The sequence below is a fragment of the Mycena indigotica genome (genome assembly GCF_014461135.1).
Source record: "Mycena indigotica strain 171206Taipei chromosome Unknown Mind.scaff0009, whole genome shotgun sequence".
In the NCBI taxonomy this organism is placed as follows: domain Eukaryota; kingdom Fungi; phylum Basidiomycota; class Agaricomycetes; order Agaricales; family Mycenaceae; genus Mycena; species Mycena indigotica.
The window spans coordinates 1,440,724-1,465,554 of NW_023503008.1; the positions used below are offsets into that span (position 1 = coordinate 1,440,724).

Consider the following 24,831-nt stretch of genomic DNA (forward strand, 5'->3'; position numbering starts at 1 on the left):
CATTATTGCACTAAAGGCATACAAGTTGTTTTTGTACCCAAAATGATTAGAAATAGAGTAAGGTCCATCCAAAGAGCGTGGAGACGAGAGTGAAGGCGAACGAAGCGTGAATTTGCGTGCCCCGGCCCTTTTTGGGTTTGTCGTTTTTCCCAGGTGCGCCAATAGCATTCCAATCGTTGTAAGCAGCTTGGAACATGACTGCGAAGGCCTGGCCTTCTGCTGATTCTTGGCCTTGTATTCCAAACTGATGAGGATTGACAACGGGTGTCAACCAACCGTCGCTTGTGAAATGCCTCAGATTGTCGAGGGAAGCAGTGGGTGTTGGGAGAGGAGAAGAAGAGGGTGCAATGCTAGGAGAAGAAGAGGGTGAATTGCTGGGAGAAGAGACGTCACCAGAGCTAGAGGAGGGTGCGGGCGGGGAAGTGGAGGTTGGTGTAGGCGATGATGAAGCTGGCGATACCGTGGCGAAAAGGGCTCGCCGACAATTCTCTGCGTTTGCCACGTAGGTATGGTCGTCTTCAACGACTGCCAGGCGGTAAACAGTGCTCGCAAGAAGCATTGTCGCGGCCGCATCGTAAAACATGCCGGGGCTTCCCGAGCTTTCGCCCGCATAATTTGTAAAAATGTTCGTCGAGTCGAGTGCTGAAAACATTGCGCCATGAATTTCCTTGACCCAGTCTTTCAAGTCCTTCTGCTCGTTGGAGAATTGCTTGTTGTATGGCGAGTTCTTCATTGTGCCTAAAACACGTAACATCCCGGCTGCTGCCCAGCCATTGCCTGCGAGACAATCAGGACATGTCTTTTTGGTGGTCAAGAAAACGAACCAGTGGACCAATGACCCTCGTCCAGGCTTCCACCATTCGTATTGTTCCCCAGTACAATATGTTTCCAGAGATTGTTCGCGTTGGTGTCACGAAGGTAGTTGCGATATAACTTAATTTGGTTGTAAGCTTCCGTTATAAGTGAGGTGTTGGACGTCAAAACGCCGTAGTAGGCGAGGAACGGAGGGACCTGTGGAGCGTCAGTTATCTAGACAGCTCGATGACGTCAGTCCACACCATGAAAACGCTGTCACTCCTAGAAACTCATGAGCGGAAGAGTTTGCCAAGGCGGACGGCTGCATACCATAGCTGGACTTGGGACACCCTGTGTGAAATGGCGCCATCTGGCGTCTTGGGAGTGTTGTAAAGCAGAAAATCGAGCTGATTCTTGGCAGCAGCAGCGTAGTTGAGTCCATCTAGAAACGAGTTAGACCAATGGAGCAAAAAGAGACACAACGACGCACCCTTTCCTTGTTGACCAGTCCAATTCGCTAGTAAGACTGCAACCCCGATCGACGCGGGGTCTCCGGCGGCCCCGTCGCCAGCGACGAGTTCCCCATTTCCCGAGGAATTCAGCGCGGAAACAATGTTGTGAGCGATCGAGAGTACGGGGGCAATGCCAGCGGTGACATTGGAGGGTATAGATGTTGGAGGTGGAACGGTGGAGAAAACAGAGAGGCTATGGGCATCCAGTTCAGTCAAAGCTTGCGCCCGCGTCCCTATTTCCCAACTGAATTTTTCAGAATCCACGGAAGTATATTTTTAGATGGCGAACCTCAATTTGGCGGCATCTGCTAGTCGTTGAGTAACCAGAGAGAGTTGGGATGAAGTAAGTGCTTGAGAAGAGGCGGGAGATAGAAGGGATGCCCCAAGGACGAGGGAAAACAGCATGATGGTTTACTTGTGTGCGCAGCAGCCATTTTAAACCGTGTGGAGACTCTCCTTTCTTGGAACCTTGGCCACGACATCACTGTCATCAGGTCGCGGCGCGGCGTTGCCATCTGGGTCAGGCACTTTATAGGATACTCGTTCACTGGCAATGATATGGTGCAGCAAGGCCATAATTGCCCGGTTTGCGAAACAAGAAGAAACCAGGCAAATCCGCAGTTCGTCTGAATCTGTCTGAATCCGCAGCACATAATCAAGTACAAAAGATCACGTGTCAACTGTGTTCCGTTTGGCGGCTTCGACAACTTTAAGCGTGAGAGCGATCTTCGACCACAATTTCGCATACGTCTCTGCATCGTGCTGGGAGATTTTTGCTTCCAATTCCTTGATCATCTCATCCACAATCGGTTTAACAGTCGAATAAACGGTCTCTTTTATGGGCGCTTTCAGTAGCATCACCAACGTCTCCAAGGGCAGCATCGGAACGGGGGCCGGTGGTTGCAATGCCAGAGCCTCAAATCCTTTCGTTATCGCTTCAAACTCTTCGGCATCCCTGTTTTGCGCTCCTTGCAGGGAATCAATCCGTTGCTGCATCTGATGTGCTGAATTTCATTACGAGAAACATGAGGCAGGCTATGATTTACCTCTTCCATAACCTTAACCAGTTGGCGTTTTTCTTGTTCATGTTGGAGGAACCGGGCCTCTACTTGAGCCCTTTGAGCCCGTTCATCCGCGAGTTCCTGATTGAGACGAGTAACATTGTTGCTGAGTTGGGTCATTTCCGTTATCAGCGCAAGAGTAGAGGCGGCAGCTCCTTCAGAAATGCTTGATTTACCGAGCTGACTGTTCAACTCCTCCACAACACTTTCCACGATATACTCCTGGTGCGAAGCAAGGTCGCCCTCAAGCTGCCAAGTTCGACCCTCCAGATCCGTGACCCTGGCCATGACCTTTCGCAAACGGTCATCGTCCATATCTGGCAATTCATCTTGGGACAATCGACGCCGTTTCAGTGGTCGCGTATTAGAGTCAGAATCAGCTTGTGTCGACTCATCGGTGAGCTTTCTGGACATGGTGTCGTTCAGCTCTTTCGCCAACTTGACGAGTTGGTCGAGTTTCTCGGTGCCATGCTGTGGCCCTTTGACCGCCCACCAGTCCAGAGTTTTCAGCGCCGCCATTCTTTCACTGAATAATGCTTCGGCATTGGCTTTGGTCTCATTCAAAGACTTCTGGTGCAGGCTGATTCTTTCTTTGTCGGCAGGAGATAATGCCTTGAAGCGTGGCGTTCTTAGCATTCGTTCGTGCTCTTGGAGCTCATCAAGGGCTTTGTTGTACGCTTCGCGAGCCGATATACATGTGGAGAAGACACTGAACAACAAGTTAAGCATGCACACACTGAAGGGTCAATAAACGCACGAAAAGACTTTGTCCCATTCAACTCTGAGGTCATCGGTATTGGCGAGTGGTGGGGGGTGTGCTGCAGCGCTGAGACTGGGTGGAATGGCGGGTGGAGGTGCTATTGTGGCAATATCAGGCATAAGGGAGTCCTTGGGGGAGTCGACCAAAGAGCGACGATGCTGAGATGGGGAGCGTGACCTGGCAGGTCTAGGCGAAGAGTAATCTCGTGGGCCCTGCTTTCTGTGTGGCAAAGATGCCCACTCTAAACAGAAATTACGATGGTACGTAAAATAAGAGGGGGAAAAAGAGTACCACGGTCGTGTGGATGGATAAAACGACAAGATGCTGGGTGATGCTTCATTTTATAGGCGATGGGTTGGCCATCGGAAGTGTAGTAGAAACAACGTTCATATGGCATTGCGGGAGAGGGAAAACACAAGTTCAAGTCCTGTCACCCCTAATCTTCCCATACATTGACTACCTCCGACTGATGGGTTTGAACACCAACATCTGCCCGGACCGGGTTCAACCGGGGGTATACGAACTGCAACAACAACATTAGAGGACACCCTACTTCAGATAAGGGCTACGTACTCCGGTGTTGTACTCATTGAAGACCTCTGCTGCGATAATTTCCTTGTCCTTGATAAGGGTTTTGAAGAAATGGGTGATCAAAAACGACTAGGTTGGTTTGATTTTACTTCATTGGAACACAAAGAAGCAGAACCCACCTGAGCGCTCACGAAACCCATGATGAGGATATTCGAGATCCAGTTTGAGGGACCCGTTGCGCACCACAACAGCGAATGTGCAGGAGAATATACGTTGAACAACATTGATTCGAACTCTCCTGGTGTCCACACCTCAAGTTGCTGGACACGGGCGACCTTGGGGGGAGGTGGCGGGTTGCGTACTGGTAATTGAAATCCCAACAAGAACCTCCACGAGGTGTTGAAGCCAAACAAGGCTGATCTGAGGACTCGGGTTGACAATGGTGGCGGCACCAGAGGCTGGAAGTCGAGCTGAGCGGCAACAAATTTTGCATTGGGAGACGACACTGGGTCCGAACGCAAGTGTAGACGATAGAGCTTGACCCGCGTCAATAGATAGAGCGCATTTAAGAAGGACGCCGCGACGAGCAAAAGTGTTACAGGCACCGTCTAAAAGGAGGGTGAAAAAATGAGTGAATAATAACAAGGTTTGTGGGTACACACCCAGTCGAACCAAGAGTGGCCTTCGCCCTCCCGATACATGTCCTCCCAGCCAAGGTCCGAGTCTGGGACGTTGTTGGCCTGGCTGAAGCGAATACAAAGGTGGATGAAGTGGAGAGTTCCTCCTACAATCCAGGCGGATGTTTGTGGCTTGGGTAGCGGGACATTAGCAGGAAACATAGCAATTTGGAAAGAAATCTGGGAAGGTATAGACGCGATACTTGAGCAGAAGTCAGCGATACTGTCAGGTAACACAAAGAAAATAGCTGAACCGCTCATAATAACTCTTCTTGCGAATGACACCTTTGCGAAGAGGGGTAGCTGACGCGCCCATGCTGCGCCGAGCTAGTCTGGCTCCAGACTGTGGCGTCGAGTAAGGAGCTCTTGAGCGGGCTGCCTCCCAATCGAACGCGACATTGGTCGAAATGGAGGGTGTTGTGGCGGGAGACTGACTGATGGCAATCGATTGTCGTGGACGCGGAGTCTTGGGAAGGGAGAGAGGCGTAGGGGATGACTCTGTCGTGTTTACCGACGCGTTTATTGCGCGTTTCCGGAGTGCCATTAGGTCTTGAACGAAAAGGGACAATGAGGTGTGACAGTGTGTGACAGCAGGACACGTGGATCAAAACCAACCAAAAAACTAACACCTGGCTTGTCCTTTTCTCTCATCATCCTCCCCCCGCGACACCCAAAGCTTTACAAGCTGCATTCTTCACGCAAGCCCAAGACGTCTATTTTACGGACAGCCACCTCACTCTCTCCATCGTCGTCCGTGTCTGTCCGAATGGCCCAGCCTTCATCGACCCACCACGAGCGCACTGAGCGTGACAGAGACCGCGATCGCGAAAGGCATCATCGCAGCGACCGCGAGCGGTCTTCTCACCACCACCATCGAACAATCTCATCAACAACCCTCCTCCTCGTACTTTCTCTGGTCCTCGCCGGTTTGGCAGTGATGCTCTCACTGCCACGCCAGTACTCAGCCGACTCTACCACCGAAGGGGGCTCCTCATCAGGTGTTTTTGGAATGCTTTCGCCTAAACGAACGCAAGCGCTCATCGCTAGGGAGAGCGCAGTCGCTGTACGAGAAGCAGAAGTTGCTCGCAGAGAGGCTGAGCTACTCATTGGGGCCCCTGGTGGAGTTTTGCCTACACCTACACCCGTCCTCTGCCCTCCTTGTGCGGCTACCACTTATGTCGAGACGGTCACGCCTCCCATCCAGACTATCATCAAGGAAATTGTCAAGGAGGACTCGTTAACGCCTCCAGGCTGGAATAATGGCCGAGCCGAGGATGTTCTCGAGAGAGAACTTCGTGTTTCTGAACGAGAACGCGATATCACTAAGCGAGAAGAAAGTGTCAATCGCCGCGAGCATGACGCGTCTCGTCGTGAAGGTTGGATCATGGAACAACTCATGTGAGCGTTCCTTTTTCTGTTGGATTGTTGGCCTATCTAATCAACATCAAGTGCATTGGGCAACGATCATCCGGAAGTCGAGGAGGAATACGTCTACGAGCCAAAGCGCAAAGTCAAGGTACCGCCGCCCTCCCCGCGCCGTTCCGAGCTTTGAGACGAAGGGGGGATGAGCCATGTCTTTTTTTTTCTTGTTATGTCCGTATAATTCCCTCCTTCGTCCGGGCTTGGGGCAAAGGCTATTCTCTTTTTTGTCGTTTGGGTCCGCGGATCGATCGCGTCGCCACACGTGGCCGTGCCCCAAGACAAATAATGCTGTTGCTTTCGATCATTGCTGACTATTCTCTCCAGGCGCTTCCTTTTGAAACAGAGACCAAGACCGTTGTCCAAACCCAAACTGTCACCGTACCCGCTCCTGCCAACACGCGGCGGGCATCTCCTCCAACTCCTCAAGTTGCCGATTCTTCATTCAAGACCGATAGCCCTCGAACAACTGCTATAGAGTTCATCACAGAGGATGACCTTAAAACTGTCGTTGTCCGATCACCTAAACCTACACGGCGACCCCCTCGTGGCTGGTTTGGTGGTTGGTGAACGGTTTAAATCTCCTGTTTCCTTATTCTCTATATTTTTTTCACGCGCGCAACCTCCCCCCTTATATCGGACACTGACTGGCTCATCCATTAACTAACGTCTTGACGCTCGTTACGATACTTTAATGTGGATTACGCCCTTGTTGTAGAGTACCACTTATGATTTTTGAATACATTTCTGGAAGGACCTGTGACCTCGTTTTAGTCATGCTTAGAACGCGACCACCTTCACTCTTTCCGCGTTCATGTCGAGGATACTCACTGCATGGGCCACCGTCCCAACTTGAAATTCTCGGAAACAGATATCAAACCGACGAAATCACGAATATCACGCCCTCGATTCTCTCCAAGCTCCCCCTTCGCCTGCATTCCCGTCCCAAGCATCCTCTTCACACTCTACGGACTCTCATTGAGGCTCACTTCCCCACGTTTTCTCACCATTCATCTCTCTCTCCCCTCGTCTCACCATACAAAAATTTTGACGAGCTCTCGTTCCCTAAAGACCATCCTGGACGCGCTGTAACTGACAGTTACTATGTGAACAAGGACCTTATGCTACGAACCCATACTTCTGCTCACGAGGTAGAAGTTTTCCGCCGAGGGGACGACAAATGGCTGCTGACCGCTGACGTTTACCGCCGCGATGAAATAGACGGGTCACATTATCCAGTGTTCCACCAAATGGAGGGTGCACGAATATTCCCCGCCACTCCAAACGGCATGCGGGAGGTAGAAGAAGACAATGCTTGGCTTCGATCACAGTTGGCGCAGACAAATATCGTGATCGAGGATGTCCCTCATGTTGCGCCAACCAACCCAGCCCAGCCAACTCATGACCCAGCTCATTCAGCCCTTGTGGCGGAAAACCTCAAATTGTCATTGAATGGCATGCTGTTGGCCCTCTTTGGCGGCTCTTCTCCTCTGCGCGTCCGGTGGATCGAGGCGTATTTTCCGTTCACCAGCCCGAGTTTTGAAGTCGAGGTGTTCTACCGTGGAAAATGGCTGGAAATTCTTGGCTCGGGCGTCGTCCGACAAGCTACACTAGATACAGCCAGTGAGTTTTTGCCATACTAGCCTTCACTTTCGCTAAACTGTCGGCCATGCAAGATGTACCCAATAAAATTGGTTGGGCTTTTGGACTCGGGCTGGAGCGTATCGCCATGATACTGTACTCTATTCCCGACATTCGTCTTTTCTGGTCAGAAGATGAAAGGTTCCTATCTCAATTCAAAGAAAACAAGATCTCGACCTTCAAGCCATACTCCAAATATCCTGCTTGCTCCAAGGATGTCAGCTTCTGGCTTCCACAAGGCAGCTCACTGCATGACAATGACTTCTGCGATCTCGTGCGGGACGTTGCTGGGGACATTGTCGAGGATGTAAAAAAAGTCAAGACAAAAATTTTCACGTTCAAAGCCTCCATTGACTCCCCCATAGATTGACGCTTTTGTTCATCCTAAAACGAACAGGTCCAGTGCCTGCTACCGTATAAATTACAGGTCTATGGATCGGTACAATAGTCTTCTCACCTTGGTTTCTGCCTAACGTTTTCTCAAGGTCGCTGTCCAACGAAGAAGTCAACGAGATTCAAGGGCAAGTGGTGTCGCGGTTGAGGGAGCAGTTTGGAGTTGAGATTCGGTGATTAACAGAGAGCTATAATACTTCTAGTAGGACCGTCTAGATCTAGACCTAATGCTCAGTAATTATGTGTGTGGCTCCTCTGAGTTTTGTGGTACATCCTGCGCAACCCCGACTTGAGCTGCCCTCAATACGCGATCACGAATGGTGAATCCAATTTTTTGGCAGTCGATGACTGTGCCAGGTGTCTTTCCAGGTATTGGGGCCTGGTACAGCGCTTCATGCCTATTAGGATCGAACGCATCCCCTGTTGGGTCGAACGGCTTCACGTGGTACTTGAAGAGAGTTTGGAGGAGCTGGCGCTGGGTCATCTCGACACCCGTATAGAGCTCTTGTAGATGCTCTTTCGCTGACTTGGCTGGAGGGGTAGTCGGTGTGTCCAAAGACCCTTCTGGTGTTTCTGAGGGAGCGAAGGCGGATTGCGGAACGGATTTAAGGGCGAGGGAAAGCACGTCAACGGTCTCGAGAAGGTCGGCTGCGAAATTTGAGACCGCAAAATCACGCGTTTTTTCTCGTTCTCGTGCCGAGTTGCGTTGGAGATTCAGGAAGTCTGCCTGCAGATACCGTAGTCGACTCTATTCGGAGAAATAAGTGTGAGTCAAAAAAAAGTGTATTGAACAAGACAGACAAGTAGGTCAGCAGCCTCCTCCTGGGCCTTGACGAGAGCGGCATCAACCTTTGGCGCATCGTCTTTTGGAGGTTCAGTTGACGACTCTCCGGCGGTGGCTGCATCCGAATAGAGGCGGAATGCGGGGCGGAAACGGCGGGCGCACGACAGCGAAGTGGTACGCAAAAGAGACATCCTCGGGTCACCCCGTGACAAACAAAAGAATTTTTACATATTTTCCACCAGCTCACTTCACGACGAATGTATAAGAACGAGTATTCACCGTAGGCCCGAGTGAGCTGCGAGTGTCTCCCCAGAAAAGTGAAAATATGGCAGCCCGTGCAACAATATTACGAGGCGGATTTCGGCCTTCCGTTGAATCCGTTCAGCCTATCTTGTCCAAATCTGCCATGCAAATCGACGGGACTGCCCTTGCAAAGTAAAAGTCTCTCTCTGTGTGCTTATATTCCCCGCTCAATCCAAACAGGACCATCCGCGATGGCGTTGCCGCGAAAATAGCAGCAAAACAGGCCCAATTTCCCCGCTTCCAGCCCCAACTCGCCATTGTCCAAGCAGGCGAACGACCCGACTCATCGGTGTATGTCCGAATGAAGGCAAAGGCAGCAGAGGAGGTTGGAATCAAGTTCCGCCATGTCGCTCTCCCAGCGACATCATCGGTCGACGAGGTTATCGCAACAGTCAAGCAGCTCAATGCAGACGACCAAGTCAGTGGCATCCTCGTCCAGCTACCACTTGGCGAGCATGTATCTCCCGAGGGCGAGCGCCTGGTTACCGAAGCTGTCAGTCCAGAGAAGGATGTCGATGGGTGAGTGAACCGCGCTATTCTCATTCGCATCCACGATTGAAATTTATTTGAGCTTCCACGCCTACAACATCGGTCATCTGTCCTCCCGCGCTTCTGTGCCTCTTTTCTCTCCATGCACTCCATCAGCCGTAATCCGTTTACTCGAGTCCACTGGGGTCTCGTTAGTTGGTGCAAACGCCGTTGTCCTCGGTCGCAGTGATATCGTTGGCAGCCCTGTCGCGTCTATGCTGAGGAATCGCGACGCAACAGTCACTCAATGCCATAGCAAGACCAAGAACATCGCAGACATCGTATGTTTTTGGTCATTCTACTGCTCCGATCGTCTCAAAAAAGCACTATCAGGTTAAAACTGCCGATATCTTGGTTGCCGCTGTTGGCAAGGCTCAATTCGTGCAGGGCTCGTGGATCAAGCCAGGCGCTGTGGTCATCGATGTGGGAATCAACTACATCCCTGGTAAATAAAAAACAACTGCTTCATTGCTCGACTGACAAATGGAGTTTAGACGCTACGAAAAAGTCGGGTCAACGACTAGTCGGCGATGTAGACTTTGCGTCTGCATCCGAAGTCGCTAGCCATATCACGCCTGTCCCAGGTGGTGTTGGACCTATGACCGTGGCCATGTTGATGGAAAACACTTTACATTCTGCTGAGCGCCTTTGGGAAAAACAACGGTCACTCAAGATCAGGCCGCTCCCGCTCAACATTCTGGAAAAGGTCCCCAGTGACATCGAGATTGCGATGGCGCATACCCCCAAGCGTATTACGGAACTCGGTCTGGAAATCGGCCTGCTTCCAGACGAGCTCGAAAGCTATGGAAAATACAAGGCCAAAGTCGAACTCAGTGTCCTTGAACGACTGGCCCATCGCAAGAACGGTAAATATATTGTTATATCTGGGTTAGTTTTTCCTTTGGTGTCCTTCGAGAATCTCACCAACGTCGAACAGCATAACGCCCACACCCCTTGGCGAGGGTAAATCCACGACCACAATAGGACTTGCACAGGCCCTCGGTGCAGAGCTTAGTCGTCCGGCCTTTGCCTGCGTCCGTCAACCGAGTCAAGGACCAACCTTCGGTATCAAGGGTGGCGCTGCGGGAGGTGGCTACAGTCAGGTCATTCCTATGGACGAGGTAACCCTATTGGATGTTAGATGCAGCCTAACTTATTGTCATCCAGTTTAACCTCCATCTCACTGGTGATATTCATGCTGTTACTGCTGCAAACAACTTGCTTGGTACCTCAACCCTTTTCCTCGTTGGAATTGCCATTTATTCTGTATCTAGCGGCTGCTTTGGATGCTAGGATGTTCCATGAAGCTACACAATCAGACAAAGTCAGCTGACTCTTCGTTAACTTGCGTTCTGTGCTGATCATTCTCCAGGCATTGTACTCGCGTTTGGTACCCACTAAGAAAGGCAAACGCGAGTTTGCTCCTCTTATGCTTAAGCGGCTTCAGAAACTGGGTATTAACAAGACGGATCCGAACGAGCTCACCCCTGAAGAAATAACCCAATTCGCCAGACTTGATGTTGACCCATCCACGATCACGTGGAACCGCGTTATCGATACCAATGACCGGTTCTTGCGCAAAATCACTGTTGGTCAAGGAGCAGCAGAGAAGGGACACGAACGGGAAACCGGGTTTGATATTGCTGTCGCCAGTGAATGCATGGCAGTTCTTGCCCTGACGACGGGTTTGAAGGATATGCAGGCACGGTTGGGTGCGATGGTCGTGGCAACTAGCAAGCAGGGCAAGCCAATAACAGCGGACGATATTGGTGTCTCTGGGGCTCTGGCTGTTTTGCTTAAAGATGCCATCAAGCCCAATCTGATGCAAACCTTGCAGGTCAGTTCCGAGTCATTTACCCCACAACCCTAAGACCTTCTACAGGGGACACCGGTATTTGTTCATGCTGGGCCGTTTGCTAACATTGCCCACGGAAACTCTTCAATCCTCGCGGATCAGATCGCCTTGAAGCTCGCCGGTACTGAGGAGGGCGATTCGTCTGATCGCGTTGGCTATGTTTTGACCGAAGGTGGTTTTGGCGCAGACATGGGCATGGAGAAATTCTGCAACATCAAGTGCCGAATCAGTGGCCTTAAACCCAATGCGACAGTGATTGTTGCAACGACGCGAGCACTGAAAATGCATGGTGGTGGTCCCGAAGTCACCCCTGGCAAGCCGTTGCACGCAACGTATACGCAAGAGGATCTTGTTACCCTCAAGGAGGGCTGCAAGAACCTTGTCAGGCATATTCACAATTGTCGCAAACTCGGAGTCAAGGTTCTTGTGGCAATCAACCGCTTCGCGTCAGACACCGACGCTGAACTTGCGTTGATCAGGGAGGAGGCGCTCAAAGGAGGTGCTGATGCTGCTGTTGTCAGCAATCATTGGGCGGAGGGTGGCGCTGGGGCTCGAGAGTTGGCGGAAGCCGTCATTGCGACATGTGAAGGCGAATCCAACTTCAAGTTCTTATACGATCTAGAACTTCCTCTCGAGGAAAAGATTGCCATTATTTCGAAAGAAATATACGGCGCAGATGGGATCGAGCTCAGTGACTTGGCCAAGACTCAGCTCGCGACATATACGGCGCAAGGGTACGCTAACCTAACCAGTAAGTTCCGCTTTTTGCGAGCAAGTGTTCATTACTGACGAGTCGACCCAGTCTGCATGGCCAAGACACAATATTCGTTCTCCCACGACCCCAAACTGAAAGGGGTCCCGTCGGGCTTCACGATTCCCATTCGGGAGGTCCGTTTGTCTGCTGGTGCTGGATTCCTCTACCCAATCCTGGGTGATATGGCCACTATGCCTGGCCTTGGCACGCGCCCCGGCTTCTGGGAAGTGGGAATTTCCGAGACCGGAGCCGTGCAGGGTCTTTTCTAGAGCGGCCACGCTCCTTTTAGACGTTTTCAACGAATGTGCTTTGCTCTAGATCGGATCGTCTCAACACGGTTATTGAGCTGTGGTTGGGATAGCGCGGAGCCGAGGGTAGTTAGATCGCGTTTATTCCATCACAGATCTCGTCGGTATGTAGTAGAATAGCTATAGATGTGGATGCGCTTCAATGACCGTGACTACGACCGGAAGGAAGTCTTGCTCCTGCAAAGCTAGCCTGGGCTCCATTTGGCGCTTCACCGTCAATGGCCCCTGTCTTCGCTTTGGAGGCGAGCGAGCCACTCTGAATATCCAGCGTGATGTTGTTAAAGGCAGCATTGACCCGCCTCTGGAAGGTGTTGCCTTGAGTGTCGACATACGAGAATCTAAGTGCTGCATCAGCATGAACACAATGAATAAAACCACAAGACGCAACGTGTTGTTGGAGGTCCCATTGCCACTGTTTCCCGCAGACGAGATGTTGAAGAAGCCAGCTAAGCGGATCGGTTAAGGAAGTTGAAGACTCTGACGAGTGCGACAATTACCAGCAATCTGGCGTTCAGCAATCGTCGATCCCAAAAAGATACCCGGGAGCAGGTTGCGGTTGTAGCTGTGGTCGAATCTCGTGAAGACTACAACCCGTCAGCTAGTCAATTATTGGAAAAACAACAATGAGGCATACAGAATGAACCACTCGGGTTGAGTGCAGTGAAGTTGATCGTGACAGGGAACGACGCTTGATCTTTGACTGTGGGGACTCCGTTGTGAGTGGAGAGCGAGGATCCTGTAGTGGACTGGAAGAGATTCTAGTGACCATAATAAGTCAAATGCCGGATTCGACGTTTCAGTGATATTACCTGGACGAGGGTATCGTTGAGGTAGTCTTGCTGATTCGAGTAGGTCAGCTGCTGGTCCCAGTTGACTAGTGTCTTCTTCCCACTTCCACTGATAATTTCCGATGAAATGTGGATCTTGCGTGTTGCAGAAACAGTGATGTGGATGTCTCCATTAGACGAATCGACGCTTCCGGTATTGCTGGAGATTGCGAAGGGCTCCGCCTGATACGACAGTATTTTGCCAGTCGTGCGTTTCGATGAGCTATCTGTCACTACTTGTAGAGCCCCGGACACAAACCAGTTCTGGAGGATAGTATGGTCTGCTTCGGCAGATGCGACATCCAAGGTAAATGTATGGGGTAAGCCATCCGTCAGAATTGGAACAAATGGTGTCACGTCGATGAAGTAGGTAGGCAAGTCGACAGCACCATATGAAGTAATTGGTCTCCAGAGCGGAGGTGAAAATCCGCCAGTAAATACGACCTTTCGGAGAATTGAATATTGCAATGGGACCACGGTATAACGCACTGGATAGGGGAACGCAACGCCCGCAACTTGTCCATCCACCAGGAGTCTGACTTCTCGGAACGGTCCTTGGCCAAGCGTGCCGGAAGGAAGCTCGGGCAGGAATTCGTTGGCAACATTGAAATACTTTTCCAGAGTTAGAATCAGTATTGGATGTAGTTAATAACATACCCAGAATTCTGCAGAATCAGTGACACGGGTTGGATCACCAAAAGCATACAACTAACCTTCATTTCCGTTCCCGGAAGGAATTATTTCTGCGTAGATCGCCACGGCATTTTGCGGAAGGGTAACGTTTATCTGCGTGTCAAAGGTTGTGAGAATCAAGAAAACAGAGTTGCGGGAAACGCACAGAGAAACTTGGAGGAACAGATGCATCGTTCCCGGTTGTGTTGGAAAGTGTGGACAGTGGGATAATCTGGTTGGCCTTTTTAGCTGGAGGGTGCGCGGGCGAGGATGCATAGAAGGTGGCGTGTAATGTCGCTGGAAAGAAGGTGAAACCGGTGGGGCGGCAATGGAAACCAAACTAACTGGAGTAAATTCCATCCAGTCCAGTCTGAATCAGATTGTCGAGCTAACCGAGTCAATTATCTGGCAGACCTAATAGTGAAGAGTAGATACCTGCAGAATAAACGTGCCCGGCTTTGCGAATAAGGGCGTGAAACGAGTGACATCCTTGATATAGCTGGCTGCTCGTCAGGGAAATTGATTGGGGAAGCATTGAATATAACATGCGTCCATATGATCCCAGTTCGTGTCGGCTCCGGTGTCGAAGTCCGCCAAACTGTACAACAGTTATTTGACTGCAACCCAGTGTTGTTGTACGCACTTTCAACATTTTGGAAGGTGAAGATTCCTAGACGGTCGAATTGTGTGCCATTGCTGGTCACCGTAAAGTTGAGTGTGATTGCTGCCCAAGACCCTGGTTCACCGCAATCGGTCGGGGGCCTGCTCACCACATTAACCTGCAGATACCACGGAAAGGAGCGAAAGACGTACGCGAATTGAACAACCTCAGCCCTGATCGTGTGAGCATAATGGATCTGGTCCAGTGGTTACTCACAAGCCGAATGAGAATGCGAAGTCACGTCTGAGGAAACGCGTTGAGAGAGAGAACTATATGGGGCACATTACTCACTGAAGGATCTGGATGGTGCATTGCTTCGCGTCTTGGGGAACGGGAGGTGGCTGAGCGACCTGAAAATCAACAAGGACAGCGTTGACGGTGGAGAGGGCGACAGAAAACAGGAACGCTAGGGAAAGTCGCATGCTGCCCTGACTGTCGCAGTAATTGGTCAAGTATAAGTACGCGCGAACGCGAAGTTGTGATGCTGGGAAGCATGCTTCGTAAAATCTTCATCGCATGGAGGTCGATAAAGTGTGAGAACCTAGATGACATAATCTTGATGGATCGTCTGCAAATTGCCCTCGACGCGCTTGACACGCTCCGCCTTCAGTATGCACAACAGAGTGCTGCGCAAAGTGCCCTGATAGAGAAACACAACGACCAACTTTCGTTTTTCCGCGACGTCGCCCGTGTGGCCGAGTTTGAGAGAGACAATTTGCGGGACGCTGTTATCGAACTGGCAGAGCGTGGTGAGTGACTTTTTCTTGCTATCATCATTTTCATACCGAGAAGATTTCCCAGTCGAATCGTCACAGAAAGACTTTTTCTCTCTCCCCAGACCGCGACTCTTTCTCCCACAAATGCTCCAGCCATTAAGTCCACCACCAGTTGTGCTTCCAAGCGAGACAGACAGTGACCTTTGGGCGTACGCTTCTGCTACGATTGTGGCCCTTCGCTCTAAGCTGACGGCTGAGCAGCAAGCTCACGCCGAAACTCGACGTATTACCAAAGCACAAATAGCTATTCTAGAGGCCCAGCTTGCCCGACGCGAAGCTGACTTGGCGGCAGCTGGGTTATCCCTCAACCCAAGACATCATGCAGACGAGGAGATTGCACAAACTGAGGCCATTAACGTGAGGCTAGCTGCGGAGGTTGCTCAACTTGCAGCAAAAGTGCGTGGCATCATGGTCAAAAGTCTCTGGACTGAGCTATTGTTAGGTTGAGGAGATGCAAGCAACATCGTCAAGACCGCCAGTCGTCCCTCCAATCGTTCTTCAACATGATCCAGATCGCACCATTCGCCCGAGGCAACGGGCATCCTCTGCCCCTAGCTCGAATTTTGCATCTGACTTCGCCAAAGACATTGAAACACTAGGCAGGCAAATTGAAGAATTCCGAATCACCAGGGCACAAGTGGCCCATAGCACACCCAATCATCCGGCTCGGCATTCTCCTGTAACCGAAAATAATGACCATATTGCCCTTGAAAGGGAAATCGCAGAGCTAGGAGCGCAAGTTGATGCTCTAAGAGATGAACGAGCTCTTTTAAGGGAACAAATCCTAGCTTCCCCACCCATCGTATGCTCTCATTTGAATCACGTTGCACATCTCACGTTGTTCAGACCTCACCGGCCTCACCACCCACGGTTTCGCAACTCCGATTCCCACGACCACCGACGCCAGGTCCGCGCCACACTCCCGAACTACCACCAGAAACTGGCAGTCCGTCAGAGAACGGAGATATTACGCGGCCCAATTTACTAGAGTGGGACGGCGAACAGTCAATGGATCTTGCCACACCCCTTGTTCCCAGCCTAGTTCTACCAGACACATTCGAGCCTATTCCCCCTCCCGATACTGCTGAAAACTCCAACTATGCGCTATTGCCAACAGCAGGCCCTTCGCCCATCTTGGAGTATGGTTCAATTGAATCCTGACTTGTGTTGCGACATGTTGTACTACATTATTGCTCTGGGGGGCCTAAACGCGTTCCACTTCGCCGATGTGCCCTTTGGACTCTGAATCCATAATGTCACTCTCGTTCTCTGGACTGTCGAGACCGTGGCTTCGTAGTCGACTATGATCCTTGTGCATTTCAATCACCTCGAGATGCGCCGCAGGAATGACTGGATCCGCCTGTTAACGGGACAGTAGGAAAGAGTGTGGACCTTACCGCGGTATGAATCCGAAATCATGAACTCATACATCACGCGGGAGAGGATCTTTAACAAAAGTTCGGCGACAACCGGGATATAACCAACACCTTACCGTTGCAGGAATATTGGTCAGAGCGGCTAGTGCAGCGTAGGGGCCTCCACTCGCTGTAGATAGTTAGTCATCCAAACCCTTTGCTAATTATGTCAGACTATACTGACCGCCCATTCCGAAAACGGTCAAACCGGCAAGACGACCACCCACATCACGTGCGGCATTTGCAGCCACTGAGAAAACGTTGAGTGTCCCAATGCGACAATATATCAGATAATGGCGCACAGCCAATTCCACCGAAGCTCCAGATCGCAGCAGCATATGCCAACGAAACGATAACGGCACCCAAGAAAGGCGGGATCAGCTCGTTAGTGGGATCCAACTGTCCAAAAGTCAGTCTTGACGAGGTCAGGAGGACCGATAAATCGTTTTACCGTTGCCCATATGACAGTTCCGAGAACAAAGTCCTGCGGAATTATGAGATTGGCGATCATCCGCGGGAAGGCGGGTAAAAAAGAAGACTTACGACTACAAACTCGTTGACGAAGACCTGCCCCAGATTGGAGCCCGGCTATGTGAAGCGACAGATGGTCAATACAATTTTTACTCTTTTGTTTGAGTTGTCGGGACGAACCGTTACCGAAAGTGCCAGGACTCCTCCAGGACCTGATGGTGTCCAGAATACGCTTTCCTTATGTCCGGGCCCTGCGGCCTCCAACACAAGATCGACAGCGCCAAAGAAAGTCTTGTACTGAACGTAGACCAGCAAGCAGGCGATGTAGCCTCCAAATACCTGGGCTACCATATAGCTGCGTTGCGTTGAATGTGGTGGACTGACTGTGATCTATATCTGGAACTTACCGGAGCCCCTTGAGCGGCGGGAAGCCTTCGAAGAGGACACGGGTGATGGTCACGGCCTGTTTTCACCACGAGATTAGCAGATCATAGCGCCGAAGATAATGGTGTTTTACGGGATTGAAGTGGCCTGAAAGAAGCTCAAATGTCTAACGCAGCTGATCGATGGCTTTCTCACCTCCCGATGTCGCATTGCACACAGTGATAGCCAGTAAGATTCCACATGCGTACGCGAGCCCAATTTGGAGCCCCGCTGTGGGATGTGGGCATTAGCTGCGAAGTCAAGTCATGGAGTAAGCCTACACGAAGCGCCCTCAAGTTGGAGGATGTTGCCAAGGACATAGAGAGCCTGAGACCCAACACCTGAGACGATAAGAGCTGGTTATAGTTTAATCAACGGCGTCTTACCCATGTAGGTGCTGGACAACATGTCAGAATATTCGAGGGAAGGCAGAGCATAGTACGTACTATAGAAAAACACCCAGCTATAGGTCAAGGTGAGTTCAGCACTGCGGTGGAGAGTGTAACTGACTGCTTCAGCGTAACATTCTACGAGCCAACTAGCGCTGGTATGCCGACGACGCTCGAAAGCAGCGAAAACGCGTGGTCGGGATGTTCGAAGGTTGTTGAATCTCACAACAGGGCGATGCATGGATGAAGAGCAAGTCCAAGTTTGATTTGTGGAAGTGCCGGGCTTTTGTATGGGGTCGGGTGGGAGAATTCGGCTGCATTGAGTGGTATGCCGTTGTGGGGGGGAGGATCACAAGATACCGCCAAACATTTTACACGGTCATGGAGGCGCTCAATTTGGCTGAACAAGAATCGCGACAAACGAACCGGATAGGACCCGAGTCAGGAACGGCTGCAGTCTTCAGATTAAACGATAGGCTAGATAAATAACTGCAGGAGGTAATAAGTACAGTGCTAAAACTCGTGGCTGAAGATGTCATCCGCATTCTGGGTCGTAGGTTGTTGTTGTTGCTGCTGTTGGTTGTTGGTGGATCGACCACCACCAGGTCCATAGTGGCCACCCTCTGCTGGCTCAGGACCATCGAGACTTTCCGCTGAGTACATCGATGGTTGACTCTTCTTCTTCTTGCTACGCTTCTTACGTGATTGCTCTTCCGTAATCGAGTACGCGTCCTCTGTCCGTGCCCAACGGTCCTTCTTTGCGCTCTTCTTCTTCTTCTTTGGCGTGTCGGTTGTCAGCGCTGCATCGTCAAAGTTGGCAGGGTAGTGCCAGCGACCAGAGGAGCGAGAAGAATTGTCTGTATTATAATATTGCTCGTCTTGTGAGCCCCATAATTCTCCATTATTGGTTTGTGTTCGGTTGGTCGGTTGGGGATCAGAAGAGAGACTCGCTGAGGAGCCTTGTTCCTGCCCTTCAGCATAGGGAGCCCCTTCTAGTGTGGAGCGCGGAAGACGATCATTATAGCGGCTCGACCATTGCGACTTGCGCTCATTACGCTGAATTTTGGTGGTGTCGATGAGGCCATAGCGTTGCGCCCATTTTGGCGTACGGGCGTGAGTCTTGTTGTTTCGGATGTTCTATACCCGGTGAGTCGATATAGCACTGCAGCCGGATTACACACCTGGATGTAAAAGTTGTGGCCATGCCCTGAATGAGTTAAGTCTCAGGAACCATTGAGTAAGTTTGGAGCCAACCTGGAATGTAGCCGCAAATCGTCAAGATGACATTCAACCAAAAGTCTGTCCCAATGCCGAATCTAGCCGCCACGGCTACGGCAAAGCTTTAGATTTTCGATGATCCAGAGTGGAAGGTGAACTCACCCAGTGGAGGTAGGAGAGTGCCAAGAATGAAGAGAACAACTGAGTAGCCATGATGCCGACGTGGCTTGAGCTGAGACCTCGTCTGCGGGAGATATTGGGACATATTGGAGGCCATAGCCCGCGAGAAAAAGAGGGATGGAGACGCGACTCTTTGGTCGATCTAGTGGACTCTTGAGTGTAGGAGAAAAGCTGCTGTGTGTGTGTGTGACAAATGACGTGACCCGCCGCCAACCTCCGACGACACATGGCCGAAGATGGACCACGACCACACCATCGACGAACAGCCAGCTTCCCAGGACGAACCAGCTACTTTAGAACTTTCAGATGTCGTTCATGACGAAACAATCGATGATGAGGTTGAATCGAGTCTTACCCCCAATCAACCTTCACCCATCCCCGACTATTCCTCTCCATCCGAGTCCTATGCTGTCGAAATATTCCAACGAGAAATAGTAACTCTTCTGAGTCAGAATGCCTCTGCTGCGTCAGCTGCGTTGCTTTGCGCTGTGGCTGAGCAGCGCCAAGAGTCTCCGGAGGCCAATACGACAATGGATCTTGGTCTTGCAGCCGCCTTGCGAGCAGCCAACGCGCACAATTCTCCCACGGACACAGAGTTTAGTCGACAGCTGAGACCAGGAGATGAGCCGAAAACAACTCGAAGCGCACCAGCATTTCACTCCCTCACGGAGAGCCACCAGACCTCTAAACGAAGCGACTTTTTATATACCAACAGCGAGCAAAACAGTGAAGATGGACTCCCAGACGCGTTCTCCTTGCCACGTCGCGCATCTACTCCCCAAATGGCAGAACTTGCCGAAATGGACCACATGTTGACCCAGTTTGCCACTCGCTTCGAACCAGAAAACCGCCCACCGTCTCCCGACGACTTCCTGGAACGCGATGACTCGCAGCCTGTTGCTTCTACTTCCGCGCTACCGACACCCAAAGCCAAGGAGCCTCATGTTTGCGACCATGATCAGTGCAACAAATCTTTCAATCGACGTAGTGACTTGATTCGTCATACGCGAATCCACACTGGTGAACGGCCGTTTCCTTGCGAGCATCCTGGCTGTGGTAAATCATTCATTCAGGTATTCCCACTACTCCCGTCTTTGGCCAAAAAACTGACTTGTTGTTAGCGGTCCGCCTTGCACGTGCACCAACGGGTGCACACGGGAGAAAAGCCTCATTCTTGCGAGTACCCGCGTTGCGGCAAAACCTTCGGTGATTCCAGCAGCCTGGCGCGACATCGAAGAACGCACACAGGAAAACGGCCTTACAAGTGCGAAGAAATGACCTGCGAAAAGACCTTCACGCGAAGAACAACGTTAACTCAGCACATGCGAACTCATGACCCAAGCTGGGAGCCAGATCCGAACGTGTAAGATCCAAGAACAAAGATATATCCTATTCTAATCGCTTTTAGTCGCTACAGCTTCAAACCCAAACGACGGAAACATTGTGATGATGAGTTTGAATCTGAGGACGACGACTTGGCTGACTCTGTGCGGACAATATCGGCCATATTTCAAACCGAGGAGCGATTGGAGGTTAAAGTGGCGAGCATTGGGGCAGAAATCGCGGCTGCTTTGGCGCAGTCTCGGACTTCTCGGGTGTTCGATGAACAGGCACTTGGGCCCAACACCAGTGGCATTCGGGACGAAGAGGACGATAGTGATGCGTCGTTTCCGTTGCCGTTGAGACGGAGAAAGGGTACAGACAACCCCTCGAAGCGTAAGAGGTTGTAGTCAGCTGTAATAACACGTGCTCATTTAGGAGCGATTGGTGAACTCTTGTCCCTCCGCTCCGTTATTGCCCGGTCGGAACTCCTCCGGCTCTCAATACTTAACTTAAACTTTCTCTCCTCGTTCAACCACAACCATGGCTGAAGAACTCCCCAGCACCGATATCGTTACACTCACTCGGTATGCTTTACTAGCCGAGAAGTCTATCTTTCCCACCTGCTTGCAGCCATGTACTCCATGATCAACTCAGATTAGGCGCTGCAGCCACCGGCGATCTCACTCTCCTCCTCACCGCCATCCAAGTTACCTCCAAATTCATAGCGACAAACGTCCGTAAAGCCCGCCTCATCAATCTGTATGGCAGAATTCCCTGTCAGGCTGGTCGATAACTGATTAGACAAAATAGGGTTGGGTTGGCTGGCGAGACCAACGTCCAAGGCGAAGAGCAAAAGAAACTCGATGTCCTCTCGAACGATATCATGGTGAATGCGCTGCGCGCCTCTGGAAAGACTGCAGTCCTTGTTTCGGAGGAGATTGACGAGGCCATCATTATCGAGGACAAGTACAAGGGGACCTATTGTGTCGTCTTTGACCCTCTGGACGGCAGCAGCAATATCGACGCTGGTGTGAACATTGGGACGATTTTTGGCATCTACAAAGTGGTGCGTGAGCCAGCTTGGGTCAAGTTGCTTCCTGAGCTGACCGGATTCCAGCGGCCCGGGTCCAAGGGTACGGTTGAAGATGTCTTGAGACCCGGCAGTGAGATGGTAGCTGCTGGGTATACTATGTATGGATCGTCTGCCAATCTCGTGCTCTCCACTGGCTCAGGCGTTAACGGCTACACTCTCGATGCCGCTCTTGGTGAATTCATTCTAACCCATCCTAATGTCAGTCTTATCAGCCCACAAATTCTTGATTGAGGCTAATATGGCGCAGATCAAGATTCCTCCTCGCGGCAAAATCTATTCATTCAACGAGGGTAACTCTGTGTACTTCAACGCCCCCGTAACCAACTACCTCAAGTCAATTAAATTCCCGCCAGCCGGAAAGTCGCCCTATAGCGCCCGATACATTGGCTCTATGGTTGCCGATGTTCACAGAACTTTGCTCTATGGCGGTATCTTCGGCTATCCAGACGACAAGAAAAGCAAGAATGGCAAGCTGCGTCTGTTGTATGAGGCTTTCCCGATGGCGTTTTTGACAGAGCAGGTATGAAATAGCAATGTCGTGCGCTTTACCGTGGTAGCTTACACTGTCCAACCAGGCTGGAGGTATTGCTACGACAGGCACGAAACGGATATTAGACATCGTTCCCACTGGAATTCACGAGCGATGCCCCGTGTTTCTGGGAAGTAAGGAGGATGTTCAGGACTTGATGAAGTGTTATAGTGAGGCGTCGTAATTGTAATAGACAGAATTTCCATGCATTTTCTGGCCATCGCAAGTGTGACACGCATTCAAGAGATGAGCTCAACACTCAATGAGGTGCAACCAAGTCTTTGAACAAAGAAGGTCAATACTCACGCTTTAGACCATCGAAACACCCCAGGCCCGTAGGAGAGTCATAAGACGTGTAACTTCTGACGACGAGGACGATGAGTCTACTTCTTTGGTGGACCCACAACCGCCATACAAGAAACAACGACTCGCCAGTGACCCCCCATCTGAACCCTCAACTTCACGCCATCCACCTGGCCGGTCAAAAGTCAAAAAGTCTCGCCACAAAGCTGCTTTGTCCGAGTCGGACGATTTCGACGAAGAACCAGAGCCAGAGTCTGATCTCCCATTCGATGATGACGAGGAGTACATGTCGGAGCCCAAGGCCACTGGGAAGCGGGCAGGCGGAAAGAAGAGCAAGGGCAAGGAGAAGGAAATAACGGTCATGGCTCGCGACGAACGGAAAAAGCGGCCAGATACCGAATCGACTTTGCGGCCCAAACCAAGACAGTCGGATTTTGCGGCTAGCTCTCCAGCAATGCGTGAGGACGCCTCACAGCCCAAGAAAAAGCTGCCCAATATCAAGAAAATTAAAGGTGCTGGGGAGTCGACAACCTCTGCTCCGTCAACTCCACCAGTCGCGCTGAAACATAACCCGCCACCCGAAACTAAACTACCATTACCAGTGGTTGCAGCGCGCAAACAACCAGTCGGCCCTCAATCTGTTGACCTAGACCTTTCTAATCCTTCAATGTATGCCCAACTCTTCAGCAAGTCGGTGCGTGTGTCAATTCGGCTCAAAGGCAACGATGTTGAAATACCTTGCCAAGAACACGTCATCCGGATTTACTCGACGCGACAAGGAAGAAGAGCGGAGGAAGGAGTTGATTAAGATGCGCGATGAGGCAAAGGCAAAGCGATTGAGTGAAGCGGTAGGGCTCCCACTTTATTCATACGACGAATAACACTGAATTGGACCTAGGCTCCACCTTTTGACCTCCAAGGGCAAATGGACAAGATCATTCGTTTCGAGGAGAGGCTTAGAGCGGTCAGAAGTCCTTCGGTCTTTCCAAATCACCTCGCCGGCGGCTTAAAACAAATACAAGCCAGAATGAACTATCCTACAACAACAACAGACCCCGATGCTACGCTTGAAGAAGGCGAAATGTAAAATACTCGGGCGGCGAAAATCCGCCACGGAAGGCAATCAAGGCTAAGACACATTGGAGTTATGGCTGGATGACGGAGTCGAGTGCTTTATAAATCAAGGCAAAAGGAGTATTAAGCCCGGTCTTTGTGTCGTTGCTCTCCATAGTTAGATTCGCCAATTGTACTTGGAGTGGATTAAGCGATGATTGGAGGCGAGATATGATTGAGCGGAACTCTGTGAGTTCCTTTTGGATTTTAGCTGGATCTTGTGGCGAATAGAGCGTTGCAACAAGATCGTCACAGCCACGGAGTAAGTCACTCGAAGTAGAAGCTAACGCGTCGAGGGTCGCCTCCGATTTTGAGACATTCTCAACGAGGATACGCTTGTGCAGCGCTTGAAGTAGCCGTAACATTATATAGATCTTTCGAAGGTCGAGTGTTATGACAAAAACAGGGGGTAACATACCTTTTTTGTACGTTCCAGCTCGTCTGGGTTAAGTTTTTCATCCTTCGGTAGGCCAAGCTCGTCCCAACCATCATCCAGGTCATCGTCTGGGTCCTCTGATGCGTCCGCATTCTCAATCATTTCTCCGACTTCTCGATATACGTCCTCGAGGGAAGAGGTATAAATTTTCCAACGCTTTTGGACAGCAACAAGGTTCGTTGAGGAAATATCGCGTTTCAGAACGTTGTGCGAGGCGGCAGTGCGAACGAGGTATTCATCGCCAGCTTTTCCAGTGCCTACACGGACTCCAGACGATTCAATGTCGAGAAAACACTGGGCAAGCGCACGGATCGCTTCCATAGCGTCTTTCACGAGAAAGTCAATTTCTTGTCTAAGAGTTGCGCCATGGCTGTCATTGAAGTGTCTAGAGCAGTGAAACAATGCCGATAAGTGATCAGATAGGTCTTTCAGAGGCGCAAGAGCAGCGCTATAGGTGGGCTTGGATGGCTTCAGGGCGAGGGAGACTTTTGTGACTGCACCATAAAGCAGTGAAAGTAGAGAAACGAGATCGCGATGAAGAATAGCAAGGGGGTGTTGGGATTCCTCGTAAGCTTTTTCAGCAGTTAATGCTGCAGTGCAAGTCTGGACGACCAATGTAAGTGAAAGGATCACCCGTTGTTGGTCGCTCATTATTTCTGCGAGTTGGATATCGTAAGACGG

The 24,831-nt window shown here is 50.9% G+C and overlaps 14 protein-coding genes across 14 annotated transcripts; 7 read left to right on the forward strand and 7 right to left on the reverse strand.

Annotated features, from left to right (window-relative positions):
- Nucleotides 1-46: 46 nt before the first annotated feature.
- Nucleotides 47-1,712, reverse strand: MIND_01030300 (uncharacterized protein; the record flags this gene model as incomplete). The annotated part of the gene is made up of 6 exons (XM_037366891.1): nt 47-777; nt 825-1,011; nt 1,059-1,077; nt 1,126-1,237; nt 1,286-1,551; nt 1,597-1,712. 6 exons carry the CDS (start codon nt 1,710-1,712, stop codon nt 47-49), a joined length of 1,431 nt encoding a protein of 476 aa, XP_037216285.1.
- A 1,852-nt stretch (nt 1,713-3,564) lies between these two features.
- MIND_01030400 (uncharacterized protein) lies at nt 3,565-4,880 on the reverse strand (the record flags this gene model as incomplete). Its single annotated transcript, XM_037366892.1, has 5 exons — nt 3,565-3,651; nt 3,702-3,788; nt 3,839-4,267; nt 4,322-4,538; nt 4,591-4,880. The coding sequence occupies 5 exons, from the start codon at nt 4,878-4,880 to the stop codon at nt 3,565-3,567; spliced, it is 1,110 nt and encodes a 369-aa protein (XP_037216286.1).
- A 66-nt stretch (nt 4,881-4,946) lies between these two features.
- Nucleotides 4,947-6,325, forward strand: MIND_01030500 (Phenylalanyl-tRNA synthetase; the record flags this gene model as incomplete). The annotated part of the gene is made up of 3 exons (XM_037366893.1): nt 4,947-5,734; nt 5,786-5,852; nt 6,083-6,325. Exons 1-3 carry the CDS (start codon nt 5,103-5,105, stop codon nt 6,323-6,325), a joined length of 942 nt encoding a protein of 313 aa, XP_037216287.1. The 5' UTR covers nt 4,947-5,102.
- Nucleotides 6,326-6,531: 206 nt separating this feature from the next.
- MIND_01030600 (Phenylalanyl-tRNA synthetase) lies at nt 6,532-7,966 on the forward strand (the record flags this gene model as incomplete). The annotated part of the gene is made up of 4 exons (XM_037366894.1): nt 6,532-7,378; nt 7,432-7,712; nt 7,762-7,835; nt 7,882-7,966. 4 exons carry the CDS (start codon nt 6,532-6,534, stop codon nt 7,964-7,966), a joined length of 1,287 nt encoding a protein of 428 aa, XP_037216288.1.
- A 61-nt stretch (nt 7,967-8,027) lies between these two features.
- On the reverse strand, nt 8,028-8,764 carry MIND_01030700 (Mitochondrial grpe; the record flags this gene model as incomplete). Its single annotated transcript, XM_037366895.1, has 2 exons — nt 8,028-8,537; nt 8,591-8,764. 2 exons carry the CDS (start codon nt 8,762-8,764, stop codon nt 8,028-8,030), a joined length of 684 nt encoding a protein of 227 aa, XP_037216289.1.
- Nucleotides 8,765-8,898: 134 nt separating this feature from the next.
- Nucleotides 8,899-12,282, forward strand: MIND_01030800 (FTHFS-domain-containing protein; the record flags this gene model as incomplete). The annotated part of the gene is made up of 11 exons (XM_037366896.1): nt 8,899-9,008; nt 9,057-9,395; nt 9,448-9,685; nt 9,738-9,849; nt 9,899-10,292; nt 10,342-10,525; nt 10,572-10,629; nt 10,679-10,728; nt 10,777-11,241; nt 11,287-12,010; nt 12,062-12,282. 11 exons carry the CDS (start codon nt 8,899-8,901, stop codon nt 12,280-12,282), a joined length of 2,895 nt encoding a protein of 964 aa, XP_037216290.1.
- Nucleotides 12,283-12,460: 178 nt separating this feature from the next.
- On the reverse strand, nt 12,461-14,903 carry MIND_01030900 (Peptide-N4-(N-acetyl-beta-glucosaminyl)asparagine amidase A; the record flags this gene model as incomplete). Its single annotated transcript, XM_037366897.1, has 16 exons — nt 12,461-12,659; nt 12,710-12,767; nt 12,819-12,905; nt 12,956-13,079; nt 13,131-13,592; nt 13,638-13,760; nt 13,806-13,813; nt 13,862-13,934; nt 13,987-14,117; nt 14,166-14,208; nt 14,256-14,323; nt 14,366-14,418; nt 14,460-14,582; nt 14,634-14,654; nt 14,698-14,724; nt 14,773-14,903. The coding sequence occupies 16 exons, from the start codon at nt 14,901-14,903 to the stop codon at nt 12,461-12,463; spliced, it is 1,731 nt and encodes a 576-aa protein (XP_037216291.1).
- Nucleotides 14,904-15,040: 137 nt separating this feature from the next.
- Nucleotides 15,041-16,418, forward strand: MIND_01031000 (uncharacterized protein; the record flags this gene model as incomplete). Its single annotated transcript, XM_037366898.1, has 4 exons — nt 15,041-15,230; nt 15,283-15,653; nt 15,700-16,059; nt 16,104-16,418. 4 exons carry the CDS (start codon nt 15,041-15,043, stop codon nt 16,416-16,418), a joined length of 1,236 nt encoding a protein of 411 aa, XP_037216292.1.
- Nucleotides 16,419-16,461: 43 nt separating this feature from the next.
- MIND_01031100 (Glycerol uptake) lies at nt 16,462-18,196 on the reverse strand (the record flags this gene model as incomplete). The annotated part of the gene is made up of 15 exons (XM_037366899.1): nt 16,462-16,607; nt 16,655-16,703; nt 16,750-16,802; nt 16,857-16,922; nt 16,975-17,071; nt 17,124-17,156; nt 17,216-17,239; nt 17,297-17,498; nt 17,551-17,606; nt 17,661-17,674; nt 17,723-17,797; nt 17,848-17,907; nt 17,953-17,963; nt 18,013-18,029; nt 18,077-18,196. The coding sequence occupies 15 exons, from the start codon at nt 18,194-18,196 to the stop codon at nt 16,462-16,464; spliced, it is 1,023 nt and encodes a 340-aa protein (XP_037216293.1).
- A 272-nt stretch (nt 18,197-18,468) lies between these two features.
- Nucleotides 18,469-19,450, reverse strand: MIND_01031200 (uncharacterized protein; the record flags this gene model as incomplete). Its single annotated transcript, XM_037366900.1, has 4 exons — nt 18,469-19,092; nt 19,137-19,162; nt 19,210-19,284; nt 19,336-19,450. 4 exons carry the CDS (start codon nt 19,448-19,450, stop codon nt 18,469-18,471), a joined length of 840 nt encoding a protein of 279 aa, XP_037216294.1.
- A 139-nt stretch (nt 19,451-19,589) lies between these two features.
- Nucleotides 19,590-21,083, forward strand: MIND_01031300 (uncharacterized protein; the record flags this gene model as incomplete). Its single annotated transcript, XM_037366901.1, has 3 exons — nt 19,590-20,426; nt 20,475-20,716; nt 20,762-21,083. The coding sequence occupies 3 exons, from the start codon at nt 19,590-19,592 to the stop codon at nt 21,081-21,083; spliced, it is 1,401 nt and encodes a 466-aa protein (XP_037216295.1).
- Nucleotides 21,084-21,216: 133 nt separating this feature from the next.
- Nucleotides 21,217-22,482, forward strand: MIND_01031400 (FBPase domain-containing protein; the record flags this gene model as incomplete). The annotated part of the gene is made up of 6 exons (XM_037366902.1): nt 21,217-21,260; nt 21,307-21,435; nt 21,487-21,742; nt 21,794-21,967; nt 22,017-22,289; nt 22,345-22,482. The coding sequence occupies 6 exons, from the start codon at nt 21,217-21,219 to the stop codon at nt 22,480-22,482; spliced, it is 1,014 nt and encodes a 337-aa protein (XP_037216296.1).
- A 207-nt stretch (nt 22,483-22,689) lies between these two features.
- MIND_01031500 (uncharacterized protein) lies at nt 22,690-23,688 on the forward strand (the record flags this gene model as incomplete). The annotated part of the gene is made up of 3 exons (XM_037366903.1): nt 22,690-23,295; nt 23,348-23,449; nt 23,500-23,688. The coding sequence occupies 3 exons, from the start codon at nt 22,690-22,692 to the stop codon at nt 23,686-23,688; spliced, it is 897 nt and encodes a 298-aa protein (XP_037216297.1).
- A 58-nt stretch (nt 23,689-23,746) lies between these two features.
- On the reverse strand, nt 23,747-24,813 carry MIND_01031600 (uncharacterized protein; the record flags this gene model as incomplete). Its single annotated transcript, XM_037366904.1, has 2 exons — nt 24,133-24,813; nt 23,747-24,088 (listed from the first exon to the last, which is right to left on the reverse strand). The coding sequence occupies exons 1-2, from the start codon at nt 24,799-24,801 to the stop codon at nt 23,747-23,749; spliced, it is 1,011 nt and encodes a 336-aa protein (XP_037216298.1). The 5' UTR covers nt 24,802-24,813.
- Between the last annotated feature and the right edge of the window lie 18 nt (nt 24,814-24,831).